General features: G+C 34.8%; 1 protein-coding gene across 3 annotated transcripts in view; it reads left to right on the top strand.

Moving 5' to 3' along the window:
• TRAPPC8 (trafficking protein particle complex subunit 8) overlaps nt 1–22,566 on the top strand; it is a 92,874-nt gene that overhangs the window by 4,589 nt on the left and 65,719 nt on the right. For 2 of the 3 annotated variants that reach the window (XM_081252085.1, XM_081252083.1), the window contains exons 2-9: nt 2,693–2,887; nt 13,094–13,183; nt 13,996–14,170; nt 16,236–16,389; nt 18,896–18,989; nt 19,610–19,866; nt 20,220–20,335; nt 21,024–21,174. In XM_081252085.1, coding sequence (XP_081108211.1) covers nt 2,693–2,887; nt 13,094–13,183; nt 13,996–14,170; nt 16,236–16,389; nt 18,896–18,989; nt 19,610–19,866; nt 20,220–20,335; nt 21,024–21,174 — 1,232 coding nt within the window. The remainder of the gene's footprint in view (nt 1–2,692; nt 2,888–13,093; nt 13,184–13,995; nt 14,171–16,235; nt 16,390–18,895; nt 18,990–19,609; nt 19,867–20,219; nt 20,336–21,023; nt 21,175–22,566) is intronic. The other variant, XM_081252084.1, reaches the window with a different exon arrangement.

The raw sequence follows: 22,566 nt of genomic DNA, 5'->3' as shown, positions 1-22,566 counted from the left end.
TAGTAAGATTACCCAATAACTAATAACGTAATAACTGGTTAACCTGTTCTGAATATAGGGCTCAACTAGGATAACCTTTTTGTGTTAACACTTACGGATACTAGAGTCAATTTAAAATTTCAAAAGAAGTTTAATACACACATGGCTACTTATGTTGTTTGACAATTACGGATCAGCCCTTCAAGGAAACTACTTGTATAGTACGTACTAAAAATATCAGAAATGTACCATAGTATTTTTGTGTTTTTTGGTCTCTGTTTCATAGTTAGACCAGCTGAGAAGTTTCATTAGGGAGAGAGGCCTGCATATGTTTATTTAAATAATTTAGAAAACAAACAATTACAGATGGATGCAGAGAATACAAGAAACATCCAGGTCCTCATTACCTAGAGCCAATGAATCTTGCCATATTTGCTTTGTATCTTTTCCTTTCCTTTAAAAAGAAACATTATAGATAGAGTTGAATTCACCTTTTTACCCTTCCTCAGTCCCATTTCTTTCCTTCTTTCATCATAGGTAATCATTATAATGGAATTTGCCTGTATACTTTATGTACATATATTTAGTTTTGCAATACAAGTACACATATTCATGCCACGTGTATTTTAAAAAGATTTTTGTCTTATGTTTTTTAATTAAAGATTTAGAAGTAAACAGAACACACAGGAAATTTAGGAAGACAGTTGTTTTTTTTTTTTTTTTTTTTTTTGTGGTACGCAGGCCTCTCACTGTTGTGGTCTCTCCCGTTGCGGAGCACAGGCTCCGGACGCGCAGGCTCAGCGGCCATGGCTCACGGGCCTAGCCTCTCTGCGGCATGTGGGATCTTCCCGGACCGGGGCACGAACCCGTGTCCCCTGCACGGGCAGGTGGACTCTCAACCACTGCGCCACCAGGGAAGCCCAGGGAGACAGTTTTTAACAGATGTAACTTTATTTAAAATGTAGGCGGGCTTGAGCTTAAAAGTTTGGTATAAAGAATTTTCCATTGGCGAAAATAATGTCAGTTTTTACTGGGTAGGTACCCAGAGTCAGTTTTCCAGAAAGTGCCTCGTTTTTGTATATGATCCATGATGTACTTGAAATAGAGTATGTTGTACGTGCTGCCTCCATCTTAACTATACAGTCATGTGTCAGGCTTGTGCTGAGTGCTTTACACTTACTATGTCTTCTAAGAATATCTCACCTAAATCCTTCAAATAACCTTGTGAAGTACGTTACTTTCTTTATATGTTATAGATGAAGAAATTGAGCATGGGAAAGTTTAAAAGCTGTTTAGGGTAACCCAGTTAATAAGTGGTGGGTTGGAATTTCAAATAAAGTCTGACTCCAAAAGTTGGGTCCTTAATACAGTGGACTGCTTCTTTTTTTTAATTTTAATTTTTATTTATTTATTTTGCGGTACGCGGGCCTCTCACTGTTGTGGCCTCTCCTGTTGCGGAGCACAGGCTTCGGACGCGCTGGCTCAGCGGCCATGGCTCACAGGCCCAGCCGCTCCGCGGCATGTGGGATCTTCCCGGACCGGGGCACGAACCCGTGTTCCCTGCATCGGCAGGCGGACTCCCAACCACTGCACCACCAGGGAAGCCCAATACAGTGGACTGCTTCTTATAGTACCATGGCAACTAATCATCTTGTCTTATTATATTTATGAGAAAAAAAATGCTCACATTTCCTTCTGTGCACCGTGGACACTGTCTTGCTACCGTCGCCTGAGAACCTGTTCCTTGGCCTTGAAGCCCTGAACCAGTGGTTATAAATCCCATAGACTGAGCCAAGGCAGAGAGGAGGCAGGAGGTATTGGGTTAGGAGAAGGGATCTGGGCATTGTTGTTTTCTTTCTTTCTTTCTTTCTTTTTCATAGACTTTATTTGTTAGAGCAGTTTTAGGTTCACAGCAAGACTGAACAGAAAATACAGAGAGTTCTCATATACCTCCTTTTCCAACACACGCACAGCCTCCCCCCACTGTCAACATCCCGCACCAGAGCGGCATTGATTTTTATGATACTAGAATAGGGGCTGAGAATGCAGGCATCGCTATCGGAGGAGCAGAGAAAGCCTGCATGCAGTATTTAATTCCCTTTCTTCCCTTTTACTATTTTCAGTGTTGATACCATAGACCTCACACTGCCGTGGACCAGCCTTAGGGTGAGGTGAGAATTAGACATTTGGTATGGATCGTAGTTGGTCCCTGGCAACTCCAACATAAGAGGAAGGAAGGACCTAGAGTAGAGTAGTTGTGAGCAGTAGCATTGCGGGAGAGGAAGTTAGACTGTTTAGCCCTTTTTTTTTTTTTTTTTTTTTTTTTTGCGGTACGCGGGTCTCTCACTGTTGTGGCCTCTCTCGTTGCGGAGCACAGGCTCCGGACACGCAGGCTCAGCGGCCATGGCTCACGGGCCTAGCCGCTCTGCAGCATGTGGGATCTTCCCGGACTGGGGCACGAACCCGTGTCCCCTGCATCGGCAGGCAGACTCTCAACCACTGCGCCACCAGGGAAGCCCTGTTTAGCCCTTTTGGTGTATAATGGAATGTTGTAAGTCAGTTGTATTCTCGAAGACTGTTCCACTTGGAATTTCTGGTTTCCAAATTGAGCATCCTCTATAAACCATTAACCCATTTTTTTATTGTTGTAATAGTTGGCCTGTTACGCTTTGTATAGAAATAATTTCAAGTTTTTTTCTTTTTTCTTTTTAAGTTCATATGAGAGATCCCAATAATCAGCTTCATGTAATCAAAAACTTGAAGATAGCAGTAAGCAACATTATCACCCAACCACCTCAGCCTGGAGCCATTCGGAAGCTTTTGAATGATGTTGTTTCTGGCAGTCAGCCTGCAGAAGGATTAGTAGCTAATGTGATTACGGCAGGAGATTACGACCTCAACATCAGTGGTATGTAATAAGGTTTATTATTATTTTTAAAATGATGTTTTCTTTTTATTAGAAAAGGTAATTCTATAACTTGGAAATCATTCAACACTTAAGTGATTGCTGAGTGCTAGAGCCTGGAAATACAATGTTGAAAAAAAAAAGTCCTTGCTTTTAAGGAGGTTACAGTCAAGTAAGCAGGCAGCCATTCAAATAACTATGAATTATGTGATTTCACTTTTTCATAATGAAAAATTTTTTTTGTAGTTCTAATTGTAAAGTTAGTACAAGCTCCTTGAGGGCAGGAACTTTGGCTCTTTATTTTTTTTTTTTTTTTTTTCTTTTTGCGGTATGCGGGCCTCTCACTGTTGTGGCCTCTCCCGTTGCGGAGCACAGGCTCCGGATGCGCAGGCCCAGCGGCCATGGCTCACGGGCCCAGCCGCTCCGCGGCATATGGGATCCTCCCAGACCGGGGCACGAACCCGTATCCCCTGCATCGGCAGGCGGACTCTCAACCACTGCGCCACCAGGGAGGCCCTGGCTCTTTATTTTATTCCTAGTATCTAAAGTAATGCCTAGATCATAAGCATAATAAATATTTCTTGAATGAAAGAACTAACGGTAGATAAAACTATTCTTTTGTGACATTAAGTAATACTATGATTACATAAAAAGCATTAAGTTTATTATATTTTTTATCTTAGCGCTAAGTGGAGGAAATGTTTATAATATATAAATAAATATTTGATCTTAATCTGATTTGAATGGTAAATGTTTTCATAATAGGATAGGTAGGTAAAATTATGTAATACTATGTAAAGTGAGTTAGCAGTGGTTGGTGTGACTCCTTTCCAGTATGAAAAATACTTAATGGGGAGACATGGGATAGATTTTTAGAGGGGAAAGATTAAAAGTACATCATCTGGGAGTTCCCTGGCAGTCCAGTGGTTAGGGCAGTGCGCTTCCACTGCGGGGGAGCACGGGTTCGATCTAAGATCCCGCATGCTGCGTAGTGCGGCCAAAAAAAAAAAAGAAGTACATCATCTAATTAGGATATTTTAGCAGCCTAATAAAATAATCTTCTTAGATCAGTATAGCTCATAATCTATTACTTTAACACCTCCTAATTGCATATTTAAAGATTTTCCCAAACATACAAAGAGAAAATAAGTGGCATGTTTTAAATGCTGAAGTTAGTTGGTTGCACTTGTATGGTTAGAAATATTTGTAGATTTATTTTGTTTAAATGTTTATAATTTTTCTTCTTTCTTTGACATTTTAATTCCAGCAAGGCAAGTTAACTAAGACTAAGTTTAGAAGATTATGGTTATCTTTGTAAATCAAAAGAATCCATTTTCAGGATACATATTTTAAGCAGTTCCTGGCATAACATGTTTTCAACATGAGGCAAAATTTGCAGATTTCTGGGAGAAAGCGGTGGAATTTGAACTATTTCTGTCATCAATGGAAAATTCATGTTGAGATGTGAAGGGCAATGAATCAAGGGCCAGAGTTATCCAGTAGTTAATTGGATAACTTGAATAAGTCACTTATTCAGAATCCGTTTTTATTCTCTGAAAACAAGAGGAATTGGCTGGATTACATCTTAAGGCCTCTTCTAGACCGTTAATCTTGTGATTCTATTTTATAGGGACTTTAACATTTTTATTATACATGCAACAAATATTTATTGATTTCCTACTGTATGCTTTGCATTGAGATCAGAGATGAATGAGATGCTATATATAACTTCATATATTAGTCATATATCTGGTCAATAATTATAATACATTCGAATTTATAGTATCTTAAAATGACAATACGTTGTAATAGAGATATGGTATATCCAATATGCCAAAGTGCTGAGGGGCACAGAGAGAAGGATTAACTTTAAAAAAAAATTATCTTTTTCTATACTGAAAATATTTTCCTAACCTCCAAAGCTTATATACCTTTTACTTAAAAAAAATTTTTAATTTATCAGAATGATATATACACAGAGACATAATGCTAAAAAGACTTGAGAGGAACAAGCAACAGTTGATCTGCTCTCTGCACCCCTGCCCCACCAACTCTTTTCTCTGGTATTCATTTCGTGTTTCTAAGTAATATTTTTATATGACTATTTATGGCCTAATTAAAATTTTTATTTATTGATTTCTCATTATAATGGATGAAGATTTAGCTTAATTACTCCCCTTCCTCCATCTCCCTAATGCACTCTTTATAATTTTTGATTAATACTCACTGTTTACAGTACTGTGACTGAGTATTCACTTCTTCATTGCTGAGCCGAATGTTGGACTTTCAGTTCATTCTTACACAGCTCTTGTTTTTTTTTTTTTTTTTCCAGTATTTAGTAATTGCCTTTTTAAAAACAACTTGCCCAGAGTTCTTTGTATTTTTTACTAGTCCCTCAAACTTCTAATAGCCTCTCACTCAGTAAGATTTTCCCCTTGACAGATTAATTTATGAGATAATCCATTTATTAAGATCTCCTTCCTGAAGTCTTCTGTCTTTCTACTCCAGGCATTCTCAGTGGGGAATGATACCATCCGTCAATGGGGTGAAAATTTGGTACCGGGGGAGCAAAAATATTAGTTATTATAATGGTTTGTGGCTCTCCAAAGGACCACAGTCTGTAAATGGATACACAGTATATATATCTAAGTATGTAAGAATATTTTTAAGTATTCATTGGGGAGAATGATCAATCAGAAAAATGTCTAAAAAGGCTCATGGGGGGAGATAATGAAATAAAAGTTTCAAAACACTGTTCTACTCAGTCGTGGTCTAGTTGCTTTCCAAGGCCTGCTCCACTGCTGCCTTTCTGGAGATTTCTTTCACTTTTCTGTAGCCTCTCATTCATATCTTTTTTGGTGTATTTTGTTGATTTGGTGTAGGACATCTCCAGCAGCTTCCTGAGAAAAGTTGTGTGGAAGGTAAAAAAATTTTTTTTTTGGGGGGAAGGTAAAATTTTTGAGGAATGAATGTCTGAAAAGGTTATTAGTAAATTGTTGTTGGCTTCTTTTAAGTCTTTAAGTTTTCTTCTATCCTATGCTTTTTCTTTCATTTGTATTATTTTTGAGTTTGTTTTGTTCTCTTTTTCATGTTGGAAACTTTCCTTAAATGTCTCGTGAGCCTTTGGCATTATTTTCTATTTCAAATTGAGGTATTATAACCCTGATCGGGCATAAAAAAGTTTGTCATCTTGTGGACTTCTTTATTGGGTGGTAAGGCTGTGAATAGGCGTGAGAGTTGCCCAGTTTTTATTACTCACAGTTCCTTTTTTTTTTTTTTGGCCTCACTGCGCAGCCTGCGGGATCCCAGTTCCGCGAACAGGGATTGAACCCGCTCCCCCTGCATTGGAAGCTCGAAGTCTTAACCACTGGACCACCAAGGAAGTCCCTTCTCACTATGAATTATTTGGGGCCATTTAATTATCTTTAGAGAAAGATTCTCAAATCCAATGTCTGGTTGCCTGTATATTAGGGATTGGCGTATTTATTTTTGATAGTCTGTTAAAGTGGTTTGGTATAGATAGTTTATAGGAACAATGTGGTCATGATTTGGTTGTGAGAAATTTTATCTAATTATATTACATTCTCAGGTCCCTGCCAACATCTCCACATAAGGAAAGATTCAGTGCCATTTGCTTTTAAAAGTGGGTGGAGGCATTACTATAGCTGAACTCCTTAGGCAGATTTTAAAAAAGAATTCCAAGTGGTTAGGACAAATTACAGAAGAAAACAATTTCTTCAGGTTCTTTCCCTGCTACTTAAGGCACCTCCCTTTAGCTTTATTTTTATGTTGGTCTTGAAGACTGGGAATGTGATATGAAGGACTGAATTCATTTTAATAAGATTCTGTTATAACAGAATACTTCTCTTTGGAGATATGAGAGTGGTTTTATCCATTGTAAATAAGATTAATTCTCTGTTTGTCTAGAAATACGCTTCTAGTTTTTACAATTAATGTGAGTCATCATACTTTTCATGCATTCTATTTATGAAATACATGTTAGATATTTACCTCATAAGCTTGGCTTAACAGTGCCATGTTTTCTTCATCAGATTGGTCAATTAAAGCTAGTGTTCCTGGGGCTTCCCTGGTGGCACAGTGGTTGAGAGTCCGCCTGCCGATGCAGGGGACGCGGGTTCGTGCCCCGGTCTGGGAAGATCACACATGCCGCAGAGTGGCTAGGCTCGTGAGCCATGGCCGCTGAGCCTGCGCGTCCGGAGCCTGTGCTCCGCAGCAGGAGAGGGCACAACAGTGAGAGGCCCGCGTACCGCAAAATAATAAAAATAATAAAAAAAAAAAGCTAGTGTTCCTTAGTACAGTAATTGGAAAGACACAATGATGGAATTGAAAGAATCTTCATTATTTACAGTTATTTCCAGTGGTGGTCTGTTCCAGATTGTTTACACTCCACTCCTTGCCTATTATCTTTTTTTCCATTTAGCTACTACTATTATTAGCATTTCTGTCTAATTTTTCTAAAACGGAGTTAACTTTTATCTATCCTATCATCTACTGTCTATTGTGTTTACTTTTTTTTTTTAAGGCAATTAAAAATTTTTTTTCAAATTTTATTATTTGGCTGCGTTGGGTCTTAGTTGCAGCACATGAGATCTTTGTTGCAGCATGCGGGATCTTTTGTTGTGGTGTGCAGGCTCAGTAGTTGCTCTGTGTGTGCTTAGTTGCCCCGCGACACGTGGTATCTTAGTTCCACAACCAGGGATGGAACCCGCATCCCCTGCATTGGAAGGCGGATTCTTATCCACTGGACCACCAGGGAAGTCCCTATTGTGTTTACTCTTCTTTTGTTTTTAATATAAATTTGCTTATTTATTTATTTATATTTGGCTGTGTTGAGTCTTCGTTGCTGCGTTCGGGCTTTCTCTAGTTGCAGCGAGTGGGGGTCACTCTTCGTTGTGGTGTGTGGGCTTCTTATTGCGGTGGCTTCTCTTGTTGCGGAGCATGGGCTCTAGGTGCGCGGGCTTCAGTAGTTGTGGTGCGCTGGCTCAGTAGTTGTGGTTCGCAGGCTCTAGAGTGCAGGCTTAGTAGTTGTGGCGCACGGACTTAGTTGCTCCGCAGCATGTGGGATCTTCCCGGACCAGGTTCGAACCCATGTCCCCTGCATCGTCAGGTGGATTCTTAACCACTGTGCCATCAGGGAAGCCAGACATATAGCATTTTAGACTAACACTGTCTAATAGAAATATGTAAGCCATTTACATTATTTTCAGTGTTCTGTAGCTACAATAAAGAATGTAAAAATAGGGCATTCCCTAGTGGTCCAGTGGTTAGGACTATGCGCTTTCACTGCCGAGCACCCAGGTTCAATCCCTGTAGGCGAACTAGATCCCACAAGCTGTGCATTGTGGCCAAAAAAAAAACCCACAATGTAAAAAGAAACCGGTGAAATTAATTTTAATAATATATTTAATTTAATTCCAGTTTATATATATATATATATACACACAAAAATATTATCATTTCAAATGTAATAAATGGAAAATTTTATTCTTTTTTTGTATTGTCTTAGAAATCTTACGTGTATTTTACGCCTATAGCACACCTCAGTCAGACAAGCTACATTTCAGGTGCCCACTAGCCACATGTGGCTAGTGGCTACCTACTTTATTAGACTCTGATGGCAATGGTGAAATTTATCATATACAGAAATCCCAGTCTGTGAGTCTTCAGATGACAGTATCCAGGACAATTTTTCTCAAGCTCAAGAACTGATGAGTGAACAATGTATTTCTAAGAACAAAAAGAAAATACAGTATTTTCATCCAGCTAATCACTAATTTAGCAGAAAGACTTCACACAATATTTTGAGATGATAACCTAGACCCTCCCATTTTGTTAAGGGACATGTGACTGTATTCTTTCATCTTTTATGATGTTTGTGTAACAAAATTTACTTGATACAGTTTGTAAGTGGACAAATGCTGAAAGCAGGTATGTGTATGAAGGTAATCTGAAAGAATTAGATGATGTAGAGTAAAAAATTTATTAGCTTGATCGTTCTGTTTGCTGTTTAGAAGTCTAAAGAATGAAAACGTTTTGCAGTGATGGAGCAAATAGAGTGACCTTTTTCTTTTCAGTGAATATGAGCCATCACATTTTTCCAAAATATTGCACCTTGACTATGCAAGTGCAAGAAGAACCAGAAGTAATGGTAAACTAGAAGTTGTTAGAGATGTGTTTGAATCTGGAATTGGTATTTACATGATGGATGTGTTCTAGGTTTGTGCATGATAGTTGATGAACAGTTAGTTGCATTCAAAAAACGTTGCCCAACTGAGGCATGTATCTTTAAAACGGGGAATATATGGAATACAATTTGAGTTTGCTTTACTAAAATTTATTAAAAAGTTTGTTATGGTTTTAGTCTTAATTCTGTAAATAATTTGTAAAATGAATTAAAAATACAATAAAGTATCAAGGGTCAGTTAGATCCAGATAGTAAATGCAGTGACTATTTTTCCTGATATACTGAGGGTTAAAAGGAATATAGTTTCAATAAAGGACAACCTGTTTTAAAAAGTCTTCTCCTGTGGTATGTGAGAAATTTAATAATTGGGCATAAGTAATCATGACTCTCATCTCTTTAGAATACTTTGATTTTTGCTGATTTTTCTGAAAACACTTGATTAGAAATATTCTCTTCAAGGATAGTTCTCAAGGTTGTTGTTAAAATACAAGGTTAGTATTCCTTAGCTCTTCATATTATTTAAGATTTGATTTGCACAATGCTCATAAATTTTATATGAGTTCTGGTTTTAGTTTGTTGGTGCTTTTGTAGTCTAAGATACTCTGAATTAAACCATATATTCTGATAATCACTGTGTTGTCAAGTATTTTTGACCTTGAAACTGTATTTTAAAGAATTAAATAATTATACAGCATCTAATTATCTGATTTCTTTTCCTTACTTGAATATTTTCATTCTGAAATATACTAAGCTTTGGTACTACTGTTTATCTAAAGTTATAATCAAGTGACAACATTGTGTGGAATTTGTAATATTTCTTAGTGCTTTTTTGTTTAGTGTGAATGGTGGTTCTCAGGTACTTTCAACTTTTGTGAATGATTAGAAAGGGAAAATATGTGATTTACAGGTGACATTTATGTTTAGGATAGTCAGTCTTTTTCACTGGCAGATTTGGGATTTCTAATGATAGTATTTGGTTTCAGTGGAAGGAGGACCAGAGTTGCTCTAGGTCTTGCTCACTGCCGGCAGCCCTTGTTAGATATGTATTGGAACACTAGTAACTCTGTGTCCGAAGCTACTGGCACTAAGAAGGGAACAAAGAAGAAATGGGGAGAGAGAGAGGGCTGCATTTTGTGAGTGTGAGTGGAGGATGTAGAGCATTATGTTGTTTTTCAGCTCTTAGCTGCCTTCCTTACCCTTCTTACCAAGGGAAAAGTACATTCTGCATAGGGAAACTTGAACTGGTAGGTTAACATGGTTGCTGTTTCAGTTCCAACCAAAGAACATGTAGAGATGGAAAGGAGTATGAGCAAAATACCGATTTCATCCCAAAATAAGTACAAGAGAATTTTTAAGGGAAGAGAATTGTCACTAAATGTTAGTCTTTTGTTAATATTAAAAAAAATAATAAACTTATTTTTTTCTACTTTCTTCAAAAATGTCACTAGAAACAGCAAAAAAGAAAGATGCCCTAGACTTATTGACATGTAAGAAAAATAAAGGGAGACTTCTAGCCCTTCAAGGAAACATGTGGCCGAGGGAAAAACTTACCTCATCAACCTGAATGTGACCCACCTGAAGGATAAAACCCACTTCTGCCATATACATTTAGAAGATTTTCCTGTGCTCCTTATATTCTTTGTTGAGTACCGAGTGTTTTCTTGCACCAGTATTTAGAAAGTATTATTTCCGTTTAAGAACTCCTACATGTGTGTACTTGCTTTTTTTCTTTTTAATTTTAGTTATGTAGACATTTATATTGTTCCAAAGTCAAAACTGTGAAACAAGGTACATTTACAGAGGTCTAGCTTCTGTTCAGTCCCTTACCCTTTCTCATCTGTTCTTTCTTCTTTCTCTTACACATGATGGCATTTGTTGGTGGCATTTATCCTTCTGTTATTTCTCTTTGACAATATAAGCTAATACATGTGTGGCTTTCTGTATCTTCTTCCCTTTCACAAAAATGTATACTTTTCTGCTGTTGCCTTTTTTCACTTAATGTATCCTGGGAGCACTTCATAGTAATATATATAGATTTTCCCCTTTCTCTTAAAGCTGCATAGTGCCTCCATTTAATGTCCCCCCCGATGGACATGTAGGTTTTCTAGTCTTTTATTCCAGATAGTGTTGCAATGGATTTGGAAGACCTAATTTGTTTATTCAGAACTCCCCAGCCCACCGTGAAACAAACCCCTTTTCATATGTCTACATTTTATATGTCTACGTATGTCTTCATGTGTCTACATATGTCTACAACTTACTGTTATTTGTTAATTTGTTAATAATTTGTTAATGTTGCATCATTGAAGCAACAAACAGAAAAATAATCAAAGCTGATAAAGTCATTTCCCCCATCTGTGGAGATTGCTTCTTCTTTAAAAATTTCATTATCTAATCTTTATATTTTCTTGGCATTGGTATTAAATGAAAATTAATACTAATTTTCAAGATAGAGACTAATTTTGATTCATTTGGGGGGGGAAGATATATTTACTGGTTGGTAAGAAAATTGCTTTCCTGTTTTAACAGACTAATCCTTGTCATTCATTCTCCAATTTTTGCCACTTTTCATATATATTGTACTGTTTCTGGGAATGTTTTTCCTCTTTTATAGCAATGAACATGAGATTTTTGTAATAGCCCTCCTAAACAATATGTGGGTTATTCTCATAGGCATTTCTTGCAACTAAAGTTTTTCTGTATATATGGCACCAGGTTGGATATGCTATTCGGTCAAAATGAATAGCTTTTTTTCTTCAACCTTCCCATTCGTTTAATGTAGTATTATAATGTAAACAGAAAATATACTTGCTGTGTTTTCAGTGATTCTAAGAATAAGACAAAAAAGTACACAAGGTTTTATAGTCAGCATAAGTAAATAGGAATGGTGTATCCTTTTAGTAAAACTGATTTAGATAATCTGCTTAAACCTAATGAAATGACTAAGTTTAACTAAATTTAAATTTTTAACATTAGAATAGTTTTTTTTTTTTTTTTTTTGTGGTACTCGGGCCTCTCACTGTTGTGGCCTCTCCCGTTGCGGAGCACAGGCTCCGGACGAGCAGGCTCAGCGGCCATGACTCACGGGCCCAGCTGCTCCCCGGCATGCCAGACCTTCCCGGATCGGGGCATGAACCCGTGTCCCCTGCATCGGCAGGCAGACTCTCAACCACTGCGCCACCAGGGCAGCCCTAGAATAGTTTTAATGTAAAATGCTTAGCATGGAGCAAGAGAGATTTGAAATTTTAAGAATCACCTCATATACATGTATACAAAAAGTGAAAACACACGTCTTTGTGTTTGATTATAAGGTAAGTATGCTTTGAAATTCCATTTGAAGAGGTTTAGTTGCTATCATACTCAAGTAATCAAATTATAAAATAGGGTTTGTCAGCCTCACCACTGTTGACATTTTGAACAAATAGTTCTTTGCTGGGGTCGGGGGGTGCTGTCTTGTTCTCCCCATTGTAGGCTGTACTGCATCATTCCATCATTCCTGACCTATTTCCCTAGATGCCAGTAGCACCCCCTCCCTATCCCTGGTTGTGACAGCTCAGAGTATCTCCTGACATTGCCAAATGTTTACTGGGGGTCACAATCACTCTTGGTTGAGAACCACTGTTGGGAAATAATAACCATTTATATAAAGGAGCTACTTACGACAACATGACTAGTGGCAGGGATATAAAACTTTAGTTCTAAAATCTGATTATTCATGTAGCTAACATTGAAAGCATTAATAAGTAAGCTGTGGGATCATTGGGTAGGTTTAGGAATAGGTCAGTTTTATTTTTGCAAATATATATACTGCCATTTATGAATATATTTGTGTGTATGGCTTATACGCATACATTACATATGTATCTTAAAGCAAAAGTGAAAAATGCTTGTGTATTGCTAGAAATGATGTTTCATACCTTTTAGGAAAATGGACTTGAAATTTTGTCTGTTGTAAACGGATTCTACTGAGGAATTTTAACTGGTTTATTTATTGTTAATTTTAGCTACTACTCCATGGTTTGAGTCTTACAGAGAGACCTTTCTTCAATCGATGCCAGCATCAGATCATGAATTTCTGAACCACTATCTAGCATGTATCCTTTGACTTTTATGTTCTTTTAAAATCAAATGTTTTGGAAGTTATTAATCTCAGAAAGAGTTACATGAAGGCAAAATTGTTGAGAGGATATAGAGATGGAGAAATTATTGATGATGCTACAAGTTTTATTGCTGTCGTTGTTAAATGGCATCCTAGATACAAGACTGGTGTAACTAATTTTTGATTAAAAAATAAGAATACTAAGGACTTGCTTATTTTTCTTTATCACCCAACTTGATTATTTCATGCTTAATATGTTTTTAAGCTATTTTAGAAAGAAAAAAAGTAAACTGTCGGTGTTAACTGCTTTTGATGATTGCCTCAAAATTAATTGCTTATGCAAAAGCTCATATTTAAAAACAGTTATCCATTTTTTTAGTAATCTGTTTTATAGCTATTAACCTACTTTGACAGTTATGACTTTCATTTTCTTAATGCAGTTACAGTGAAAAGTTGAGATGGGATAGAATATGAGATCACAGTGAGATGGAATGGAGAGATGCAAGATTCAGCAGAATTTTTCATTATGTTGATAGTTGCACAATTTTCATATTGTCCATTTTCATTTTCATGGATTTCCTTATTACATATATAAATGATCTAAAAAACTACCAACAAAATAGCTTTACTATTTAGAACCTTGAATTACTTAGAAATGTTGAAGAAATTATCAATGTTTTATGCTTGCAGGAAAACCTGTAAAATCAGATTTTTTTAGCTCAAAAAATATCTCCCTAAAGTTTATATTAATAGGATAATATTTATTATTAAGTGATAAGTGATGATTACCTTAATATGATTTACAAGGTATGTTGGTGACGTCGTCTAGTGAAGCTGAACCTATGGAACAGTTTTCAAAGTTGTCACATGAACAGCATCGAATTCAGCACAACAATGATTATTCCTACCCCAAGTGGTTTATACCAAATACACTTAAATATTATGTACTTTTACATGATGTAAGTGCAGGAGATGAACAGAGGTAAGCTTTTTTATTTTTTAAATTTTAAATAACTTCCTGTTAAATGAGTTAATGTTAATTTGGACATGCCTTAAGTTTTTGATATATTTTTCATCCAAGAAAGTAAAAATTCATTAATAAAACATTTAACTATATCTCTTATTTGGAGTTATATTCAACAGCTACATCATTTTATGTTAGATTTCATATGCTTACCCAAAATTTTCTTTCAATGTATATCTCTATTGTAATCTTTGTTCACAAGTGCTTGCCATTTTATACCTATAGATCTTCACTGTTATTTCTTACTTTGTATAATATTATTTCTCATTTTTTTCTCTTTTCTCTTTCCCAGTTTTTCTCTGATTTTTCACTTCCTGGTTTATAGGCACTGCTTTTTTCACTCTTCACTTTATATTTTTAGCCTTAATGTTTTTCACAGTCTGAGAAACATCCAAGCACTTCTTTCTTATGTTCCCTTTAATGTTCATTATTAGTGATTTGCCATAGTCCTTTTATCTTTGGGATAAGAGAATAAATATCTTTAAGGATGAGTTCTTGAAAAATAAGATAATATTAAAACAATTTTACTTTTGTGGCTTTGCAGTTTATTTTGAATTTTGGTTCAGGATGTGGATCAAATTAATCTGTTGTTTCAAACTGTTATTCTGATATCTTAGTGCTGTTTAGGATATGCAATTAAATAATTATTTCTTGCCCTTGTTATGAGCACAATCCATCATTTTAAAATAAATTTTCCTCTGTAAGACCACAGAATTGTTCTGAGGGTTACTAATCTTTAGGATTTTTTTGACATCATAAACAATCTGTAGCCTATTGGATAAAGTGTACTATATAAATAGAAATAATTTGAACTGGCTATTAAAATTAGTTTCTATCATTTGAATATGGTATATATCTTCCATATTGGATGGTTATAACTTGGATATTTAAGTGATAATTGCAGTATTAGATCAGTGGTTCTTATGCTTAGCAGTGTCATTGGTAAAGCAAGTAGACATTTAGTTTATTGTACTTGAGTGTATATACATACATGTATACTTATATCTGTGTTTATACAAATTTATAACTATTTTATTTATCCAGCCTTCATTTTATAGTGTGTAATATGATTTAATTATTTGTTAGGCTTGTTATTTGTATAGTATTAGCTTCTGCATTTGAATGTGATATAGGATTATCCATGTGCTTTTTGGCACCAGATGGCTGATTGGTTAAAAAAAAAAAAAAAGCTATTTAAATTAGGTTAGCTCTATGTACCAAAATTTCATTTTCCATCAGAATGTACTCTTTGATTCTTAGGCTGACTTATCATTTGAATTATCTTGTCTCCCACTAACTAGCAAGTCTAGTTAACTAAAAGTAAGGAAATCAACTGCTTTTTGTTGTATCTGAGATTAGCTCATGGATCCAGCTATTATAAATTTTGCAAGAGAAAGGGTGGATTTTTATATAATAAATATTTTGGCCGCTTTTCTTGCATTTTCCCTTTTTACTTCCTCTGAACTGTGTCCCTTTGGAAACTCTAGCAGTGAAAGCTGATTTTTTGGGGGGTGCCCTACTCTTTTTTGTTAGCACTTACATTTTTTGATAAATGTCTGTTCTCTAAGACAGACTTTCGCAAAGTTGTATTTCCTGAAGACTAGTTCCCATAGTTGAAAGAGTTTCTGATCTATAAGTTTGAAGCCACTCTTTGGAAAATCACAGTACATGTTAGCAAATGGAAGGCTCTGAGGTGGTCTGCTGCAAAAGAAACTGGTTGGCTTGCTTACTGTAGTTCCCCAAACTAGTTTGACCACCAAAACTTTCTGTTTGACTAACATAAGAGTATCTTGCAAAATTTTATTCCATGATGCATACTTTGGTAACTGTGCTTTAAGGTGATAACCAAGCTAGCTGAATTTCAGTTAGGATCATGAACTTTTTGTTTTTTAAATTATTCTACCTCTAACGTTTTGTTCTGTCTTTTTTGGGGACTATTTTTTCATGGTTTTTGTATTATTTTAATATTATTGCCTAAGGTCTGCTCCCCATTGGCTACAAACTTTTCCATTTTTTATTTTAGAGCTGAATCAATTTATGAAGAAATGAAACAGAAATATGGAACTCAGGGTTGCTATTTACTTAAAATTAATTCTCGAACACCTAATCGAGCATCAGATGAACAGATACCAGATCCTTGGAGTCAGTATCTCCAGAAAAATAGTATTCAAAACCAGGTATATGTAAAAAACAACAATGAAGCAAACTACAAAAGCTGTATTTCAGTTTTATGGCTAATGGTATCACTGTAGAATTTGTAGACTTACTAATAGTTATTTTGTGGAATCTGGCTAGTTTTGATCCATCAGTATGTGAACTCTTAAGTCAGTAGTTCGGAAGCTGTTTTTAACTAACTGCAGTAATCCCTTATGTGTATACCTTTCAGATATATAATATCAGTGTTAATTGATTGTTTTCTTAAAAGATGAAAAGTGGGGACTTCTCTGGCAGTCCAGTGGTTAAAACTCCACGCTTCCACTGCAGGGGGCGTGGGTTTGATCCCTGCTCCGGCAACTAAGATCCCATCCTGCATGACGTGTGGCGCAGCCAAAAGAAAAAAAAATGATGAAAAGTGAATTATACATTAAGAATTGAATTAGATTGACTAAACATGTAGAGAATAGAATTTTTGGCTTGTACATTTAATTCATTATGAATGCTTACAGTCAATTCTTTATTATCCACATGCTCTGGGGTTGCCTTCCTTCATTTTCAACATGCTGTTCTTATGGCCACCTTTTGGAGCTCATACTTTTTAGGTGGGTGGGCTTTTTTCCCTAACTTTCCTCTGATTTTCTTTTCTTTTGAATTTCCAGGAAGTTTTGTTTCTTCCTAATCAACTCTTCTAATATAGAGTTCTAGACTAATGTTAATTGTTGTCTGTTGGCTAATGAGTATGGGTGTAAGGTTTCACATCCTGTCCAACTTTTAAGGTCGAATTTTATGCCACTTGGTAGTGGTCAAATGCCAAGTTCCTATGCTTAGTTCAGATAATCAAGAGTTGACTGTTTTTTGTTTAGAAAGAGGATTTCTTAAGTAAATGGAAAATATATTTATATTTTGTACAGTTACACTACATTATGTGCTTGATGTGATATTATTTTAAGAAATATGAATTAGAAAGTTCATGTAGTTTTTGATGTTCTAATATAAATATTTTTTAATAATCTGTTTATTTGCCTTACTTTTCTTTCTTATATATGGAATTCTTAATCCAGTTTTACTCACTTTAATATTGAGATGATTGTTGACCTTCTTTAAGATAACGCTGAGGAAAGGTGTCTGAGAGAAAAGAACCAGTTGGATGTGGAGGAACTTTAAATGGTGTTTCAGGGCCACACTCTGAATAGGAATAGTGTTGAAATATTCAATTTAGAATCCAGCCATCTTAGGTTGGGAAAGGGAACATAATAAGTCAGATTGTCTGGTTGGAGAACTTCTAATAGAAGACAGAGCTATAGAAATTCTACAGCTTAGAATCCTAGAAGCCCAGGATTGAAGGATAGTTTAAAGGCTGTCAAATCCAACCCCTGTTCTAATGCTTTAATTTCCTTTAAACCTATAAATGACCTCATCTAGTAAAAGTACTCATTGTCTTCTCAGGTGACCTGTTCCATGTCTGAGCAGCTTGAGGATCAACCAGAATTTTTCTCCCTTTGCTTGTACTCAATCTTATAGGGACCATATCAGTTTTCCATTAAGACAACTTTCAAATTATAAAAGATAGCTCTCATGTCTTTTAAAATATTTTTCTAGGCTAAATATACTGTTTTTTCAACTCTTTCTTAAATGTTGTTTTTAGACTGTTTCTTGTTCTGACCACGTTCTTCTTATTAAGTTCTAGTTTATATATTTTTCTCAAAGTCTGGCACTCAGAATAATACCTCATAGTATTAGTGGTCTCATGGAGTAGTCTGGGTATTTTTATTTTTATTTTTTTAATTTTTATTTATTTATTTATTTTTTTCTGTACACGGGCCTCTCACTGTTGTGGCCTTTCCCGTTGCGGAGCATAGGCTCCGGACGTGCCGGCTCAGCGGCCATGGCTCACGGGCCCAGCTGCTCCGCGGCATGTGGGATCTTCCCGGACCGGGGCATGAACCCGTGTCCCCTGCATCGGCAGGCGGACCCTCAACCGCTGCACCACCAGGGAAGCCCCATATTTTTAAAGGTTTTTTTTGTTGGCTGAAATCAGTGCCCTTTTTACAAGTAAACGTTGCATTGGATATTTTTCCAGAACACTTCTGTGTTTTCAGAATGCACTCCAACCTATTAACGCTGCATCTGTGATCCAGCAGATTCCATACCATCCTTATTTTTTTACCCCTGCTTGACTCTAGTAGTCCATCTGTCTTGCCATTATTCCTTACATAGATACATATACAGGTATTCATATAAGCATGTGCATATCACATATAAACAGAAAAACTGAGATAGAAGTAACTTGAATTCAGAAGAATGAGGATAGTAGGTTGCATGTGAAACAGAATTTAAGAGTATAGTAGGTGTGGATTGAAGTGATAGAGTATGATACATGGAAGAAGTTAAGAATTTGGAGGATTGGAAGAAAAGAGTTGCTGTAGCAAAAAAAAAAGAGATTTACCATAGTTGTTGATGAATTTGATGGTATCTTAAACATGATTAAATATAACCATTAATGTTGTTTAAATTTTATTTTGATAGGAATCATATGAAGATGGCCCTTGTACTATAACTTCAAATAAGAATTCTGATAGTAACTTGCTTTCATTGGATGGATTAGATAACGAAGTCAAAGGTCTTGATATACTTTCTCTAAGTTTCTCTTTTGATTGAAAATATGCACTGTTGTTAAATCTTTATACGTAAAAGATGGGGGAATTTTCATGATGAAAAAAGATAATGGACAGGTTAGCTTTTCCTCTGAAGATTTTATTGAGTTATTTGAGTTTGATGTTTTTTGACATTTAAAAATTTGTTTTTTAAGAGTAATATATCAGGCTTCATAAAAATTTTTTTTGGTAGAAAGCAAGGGAAGATATTATGTGTAGCATTAATTATTCCCCTAATTCACATGATCTTGAGAGCTTTATTTTTGTATTTTAAATTACAGTTTAGACAGTGATAGCTTTAAAAATTTTTCGTTATAATTTTTCTTATTGTGCTATTTAAAAGTAATTCTTTATGTTTTAACATTATATTTCTTCATTTCCTTACATGAATTAAAAAATTTATATTACATGTAATAGTATTAACCCAAGTCCTAAAATTTTAGGGGGAAGACTTTAATGTTTTAGATTTCTTAAGACATACAGAAAGATAAACGGTTCCAACATTCTTTCTTTTCTTTAGTAATATGGTAGTAATATCACAATTTTCTGTTGTTTTCTGAGAGTAAAAGAAAGATTTGTTTTTCAGTAGATGGCTTACCAAACAACTTTAGAACTCACCCGCTTCAATTGGACCCATCTGGTGACTCTTCTAACAGCATTGATGGCCCAGATCATGTAAAATCTGCTTCATCACATGAAACAAAGAAAGCAAATGCTGGAATTATTCATGGTGCATGTTTAACCCTTACTGATCATGATAGAATTCGACAGTTTATACAGGAGTTCACATTTCGGGGCCTCTTGCCACATATAGAGAAAACAATTCGGCAATTAAATGATCAGGTAAGATTTAATTATTTGCACTAGTATTTTAAAAAATTTCAGTAAATAGTAAACTTGAGAATATAGTAGTATAAGTTATTTAAAGAACTTAAGTTTTTGTTTTAAAAATAGACCAATATTAAGGTTTATTAACATTACTATCAGTGATGAAATTCTGTTAAATCCTAGAAGAGGCTTATTTATTTTCACTAGGGATTTTGTCAGCATTTTGGACAGTTTTCTTTAAATCAATGTTGTTAAAATGCACATTTGCTCACTCTTAAAACTTTAGTTATTTAGAATTTTTTCTTTTGTATGTAAGAGAAAAATATTAAATTCTGATATTTGTCAATATGTTTAATCTTTTTTCTTAGCTAATATCAAGAAAAGGTTTGAGTCGATCTCTATTTTCTGCAACTAAAAAATGGTTTAGTGGCAGTAAAGTTCCAGAAAAGAGCATTAATGAGCTAAAAAATACATCTGGATTGCTGTGAGTAAAATATTATTGTTTTTAGTTTTCCTGTATTTGACTCTGATTAGTGTTTGACTGTATGATGTTCTGCAAAAAATTGACTGTCTCTTTAGTTTCTTAGTTTCATATTGGTCAAAGCTGGGGTAGATAAGAATAGTGACCATAAGTAAATTATATTAAATTAAAAAACTATAATTGGATATCTAAAAATAAACAATAAGGAGGGTCACTTTATTTTAGGTCGGTTTTCCTGTTTGTAAAAAGATGGAGTTAGATTAAGTATTCATTAATAACTACATTAAAGTATCGAGGTCTAATAATTCTAAGACATGGCATATATTTAGAAATTTTGTTTAATATAAAATCTGTTTTTAGATTTTCTTTTTTTTTTCTGCTGTACATAAAGGTGAGTCACATGGAATTGATCATTTATTTACTTCATAATTTGACAATAGAGAAAATGCTTGCCTCCTGTTGAGAAGTTCTCAGTATAGGGATATAAATTATATAAATAAGGATGTAACATTCTGTTTCTGAATATCTTTGAGAAATGACACTCTCTCCTTGGAGGTAGAATGCTTTTCAAACAGGATCAGTTTTTCTTATGTTTTGGACAGTTGGGCATCTTTTTAGACATTTTATAATATTTAATGGTTTAAAGGTCATAAATTATAAATTCCTTTCTTAACTTAATTTGTATTTACAGGTATCCACCAGAAGCTCCAGAGCTTCAAATCAGGAAAATGGCTGACTTATGTTTTTTGGTGCAGCATTATGATTTGGCTTACAGTTGCTATCATACTGCAAAGAAAGATTTTCTTAATGATCAAGCAATGCTTTATGCAGCTGGTGCCTTGGTTGGTATTCTGTAGTATTGTAATTTCTTGCTTCTGCTACCATAAATGACTTAGAAATTTTTATTTATGAAATGGCAAGCAAAATACCTAGGGATAAGTTGTACTCAAATAGCATACAATGCTTTATAGGTTTTGAATTCATTTATGATATCTTGATGAATTTTTCTTAAACTAGTGCATTGAAACATGGTCATATGTGAGGGTTGGTTTCTTAGATTTGATTAGTACTTTCTATTTAATTTGAATTACAGTTTTCACTGTATTCACAGTATAAAAACTTTTTTTTTGGAAGATGCTTTTTGATCTCTTAAAATGATTTAAAATTGTTTGAAATGTATTTTTCTGATCTAAGACTATATATTGGTTAAGAACATGTACTTTGGTGTGAGATAGACTTTCATACACTGGGGAAAAACTTGTTAAATCCACTTTTAGGATGACTAAACATTTTTCTGCAAGTTTTTAAAATAGAAAATAAAATACAGAAATAATTTAATTATCTAAAAAAAAGAATTAATTATCTAAAAACTGAGATAAGATTAAAGCCTTTAACCTGACAGACTATATAAGTTCCATGACAGTATGAACCATATCTGTTTCAGAATACCTCTGTATCCTCAGCATCCAGCAGTGTCTGCTCAAAAATTTATTGAAGAAACTGAATGAAAATACGTGATTTTCACGTGAAAATAATTTCTACAGCTCTGAAACGTCATGTTTTCTTAACTAGTTTATATTTTAACTAATATACATAATGATATACATAGGGGTCTATATTATACAAAAAAATCTAATATATATTATATATGGTATATTATATAAAAATACATTATATTTGCTATATATGAACTATATATATTGCATATATATACATCAGTAAAAGTGTACTAAGAAAAAATCCTGTAAGAAAAATAGGCCCCAATTCTAAGTTATTTTCTAATTTCATTCTACAAGAAATTACAAATCAATATACACACAAACTGACAATTTCTAAGGATACAGTGAGAACATGCAGAATGATCACCCCAAGTTACTGCACAATCTTCAATAATCAACCATTAAATCATTTCTTATAGTCTACAGTAATGGATTAATACATTTTACAGAGACTTTCATCAAGAACTGGAGTGATCTACTTAAGCTTCAGCTAGTTATGACTAATTTAACTACAGAAAAACCATATTTCTCCAAGAATTCCTATTATTGGTTTCACCGTGATATATCTTTTAACTTTATAGTTAAAATAACTAAGTATCTTCTTAACTGTCATCGAAAAACCCAGGCAATATAGTCTGTTATCAGTTAGCTACTATGTTACTGGTAAATAGGAAAGAGATATCAGTACAAATAAAATTCATCTTAGGCAAGTTATTGAACATCTCTAAGCCTTAG

This window comes from Mesoplodon bidens (assembly GCF_964165515.1).
Source record: "Mesoplodon bidens genome assembly, chromosome: 13".
Classification (NCBI taxonomy): Eukaryota; Metazoa; Chordata; class Mammalia; order Artiodactyla; family Ziphiidae; genus Mesoplodon; species Mesoplodon bidens.
The sequence above is the reverse complement of the archived record's forward strand: the minus strand, read 5'-3'. Positions and strand labels throughout refer to the sequence as shown.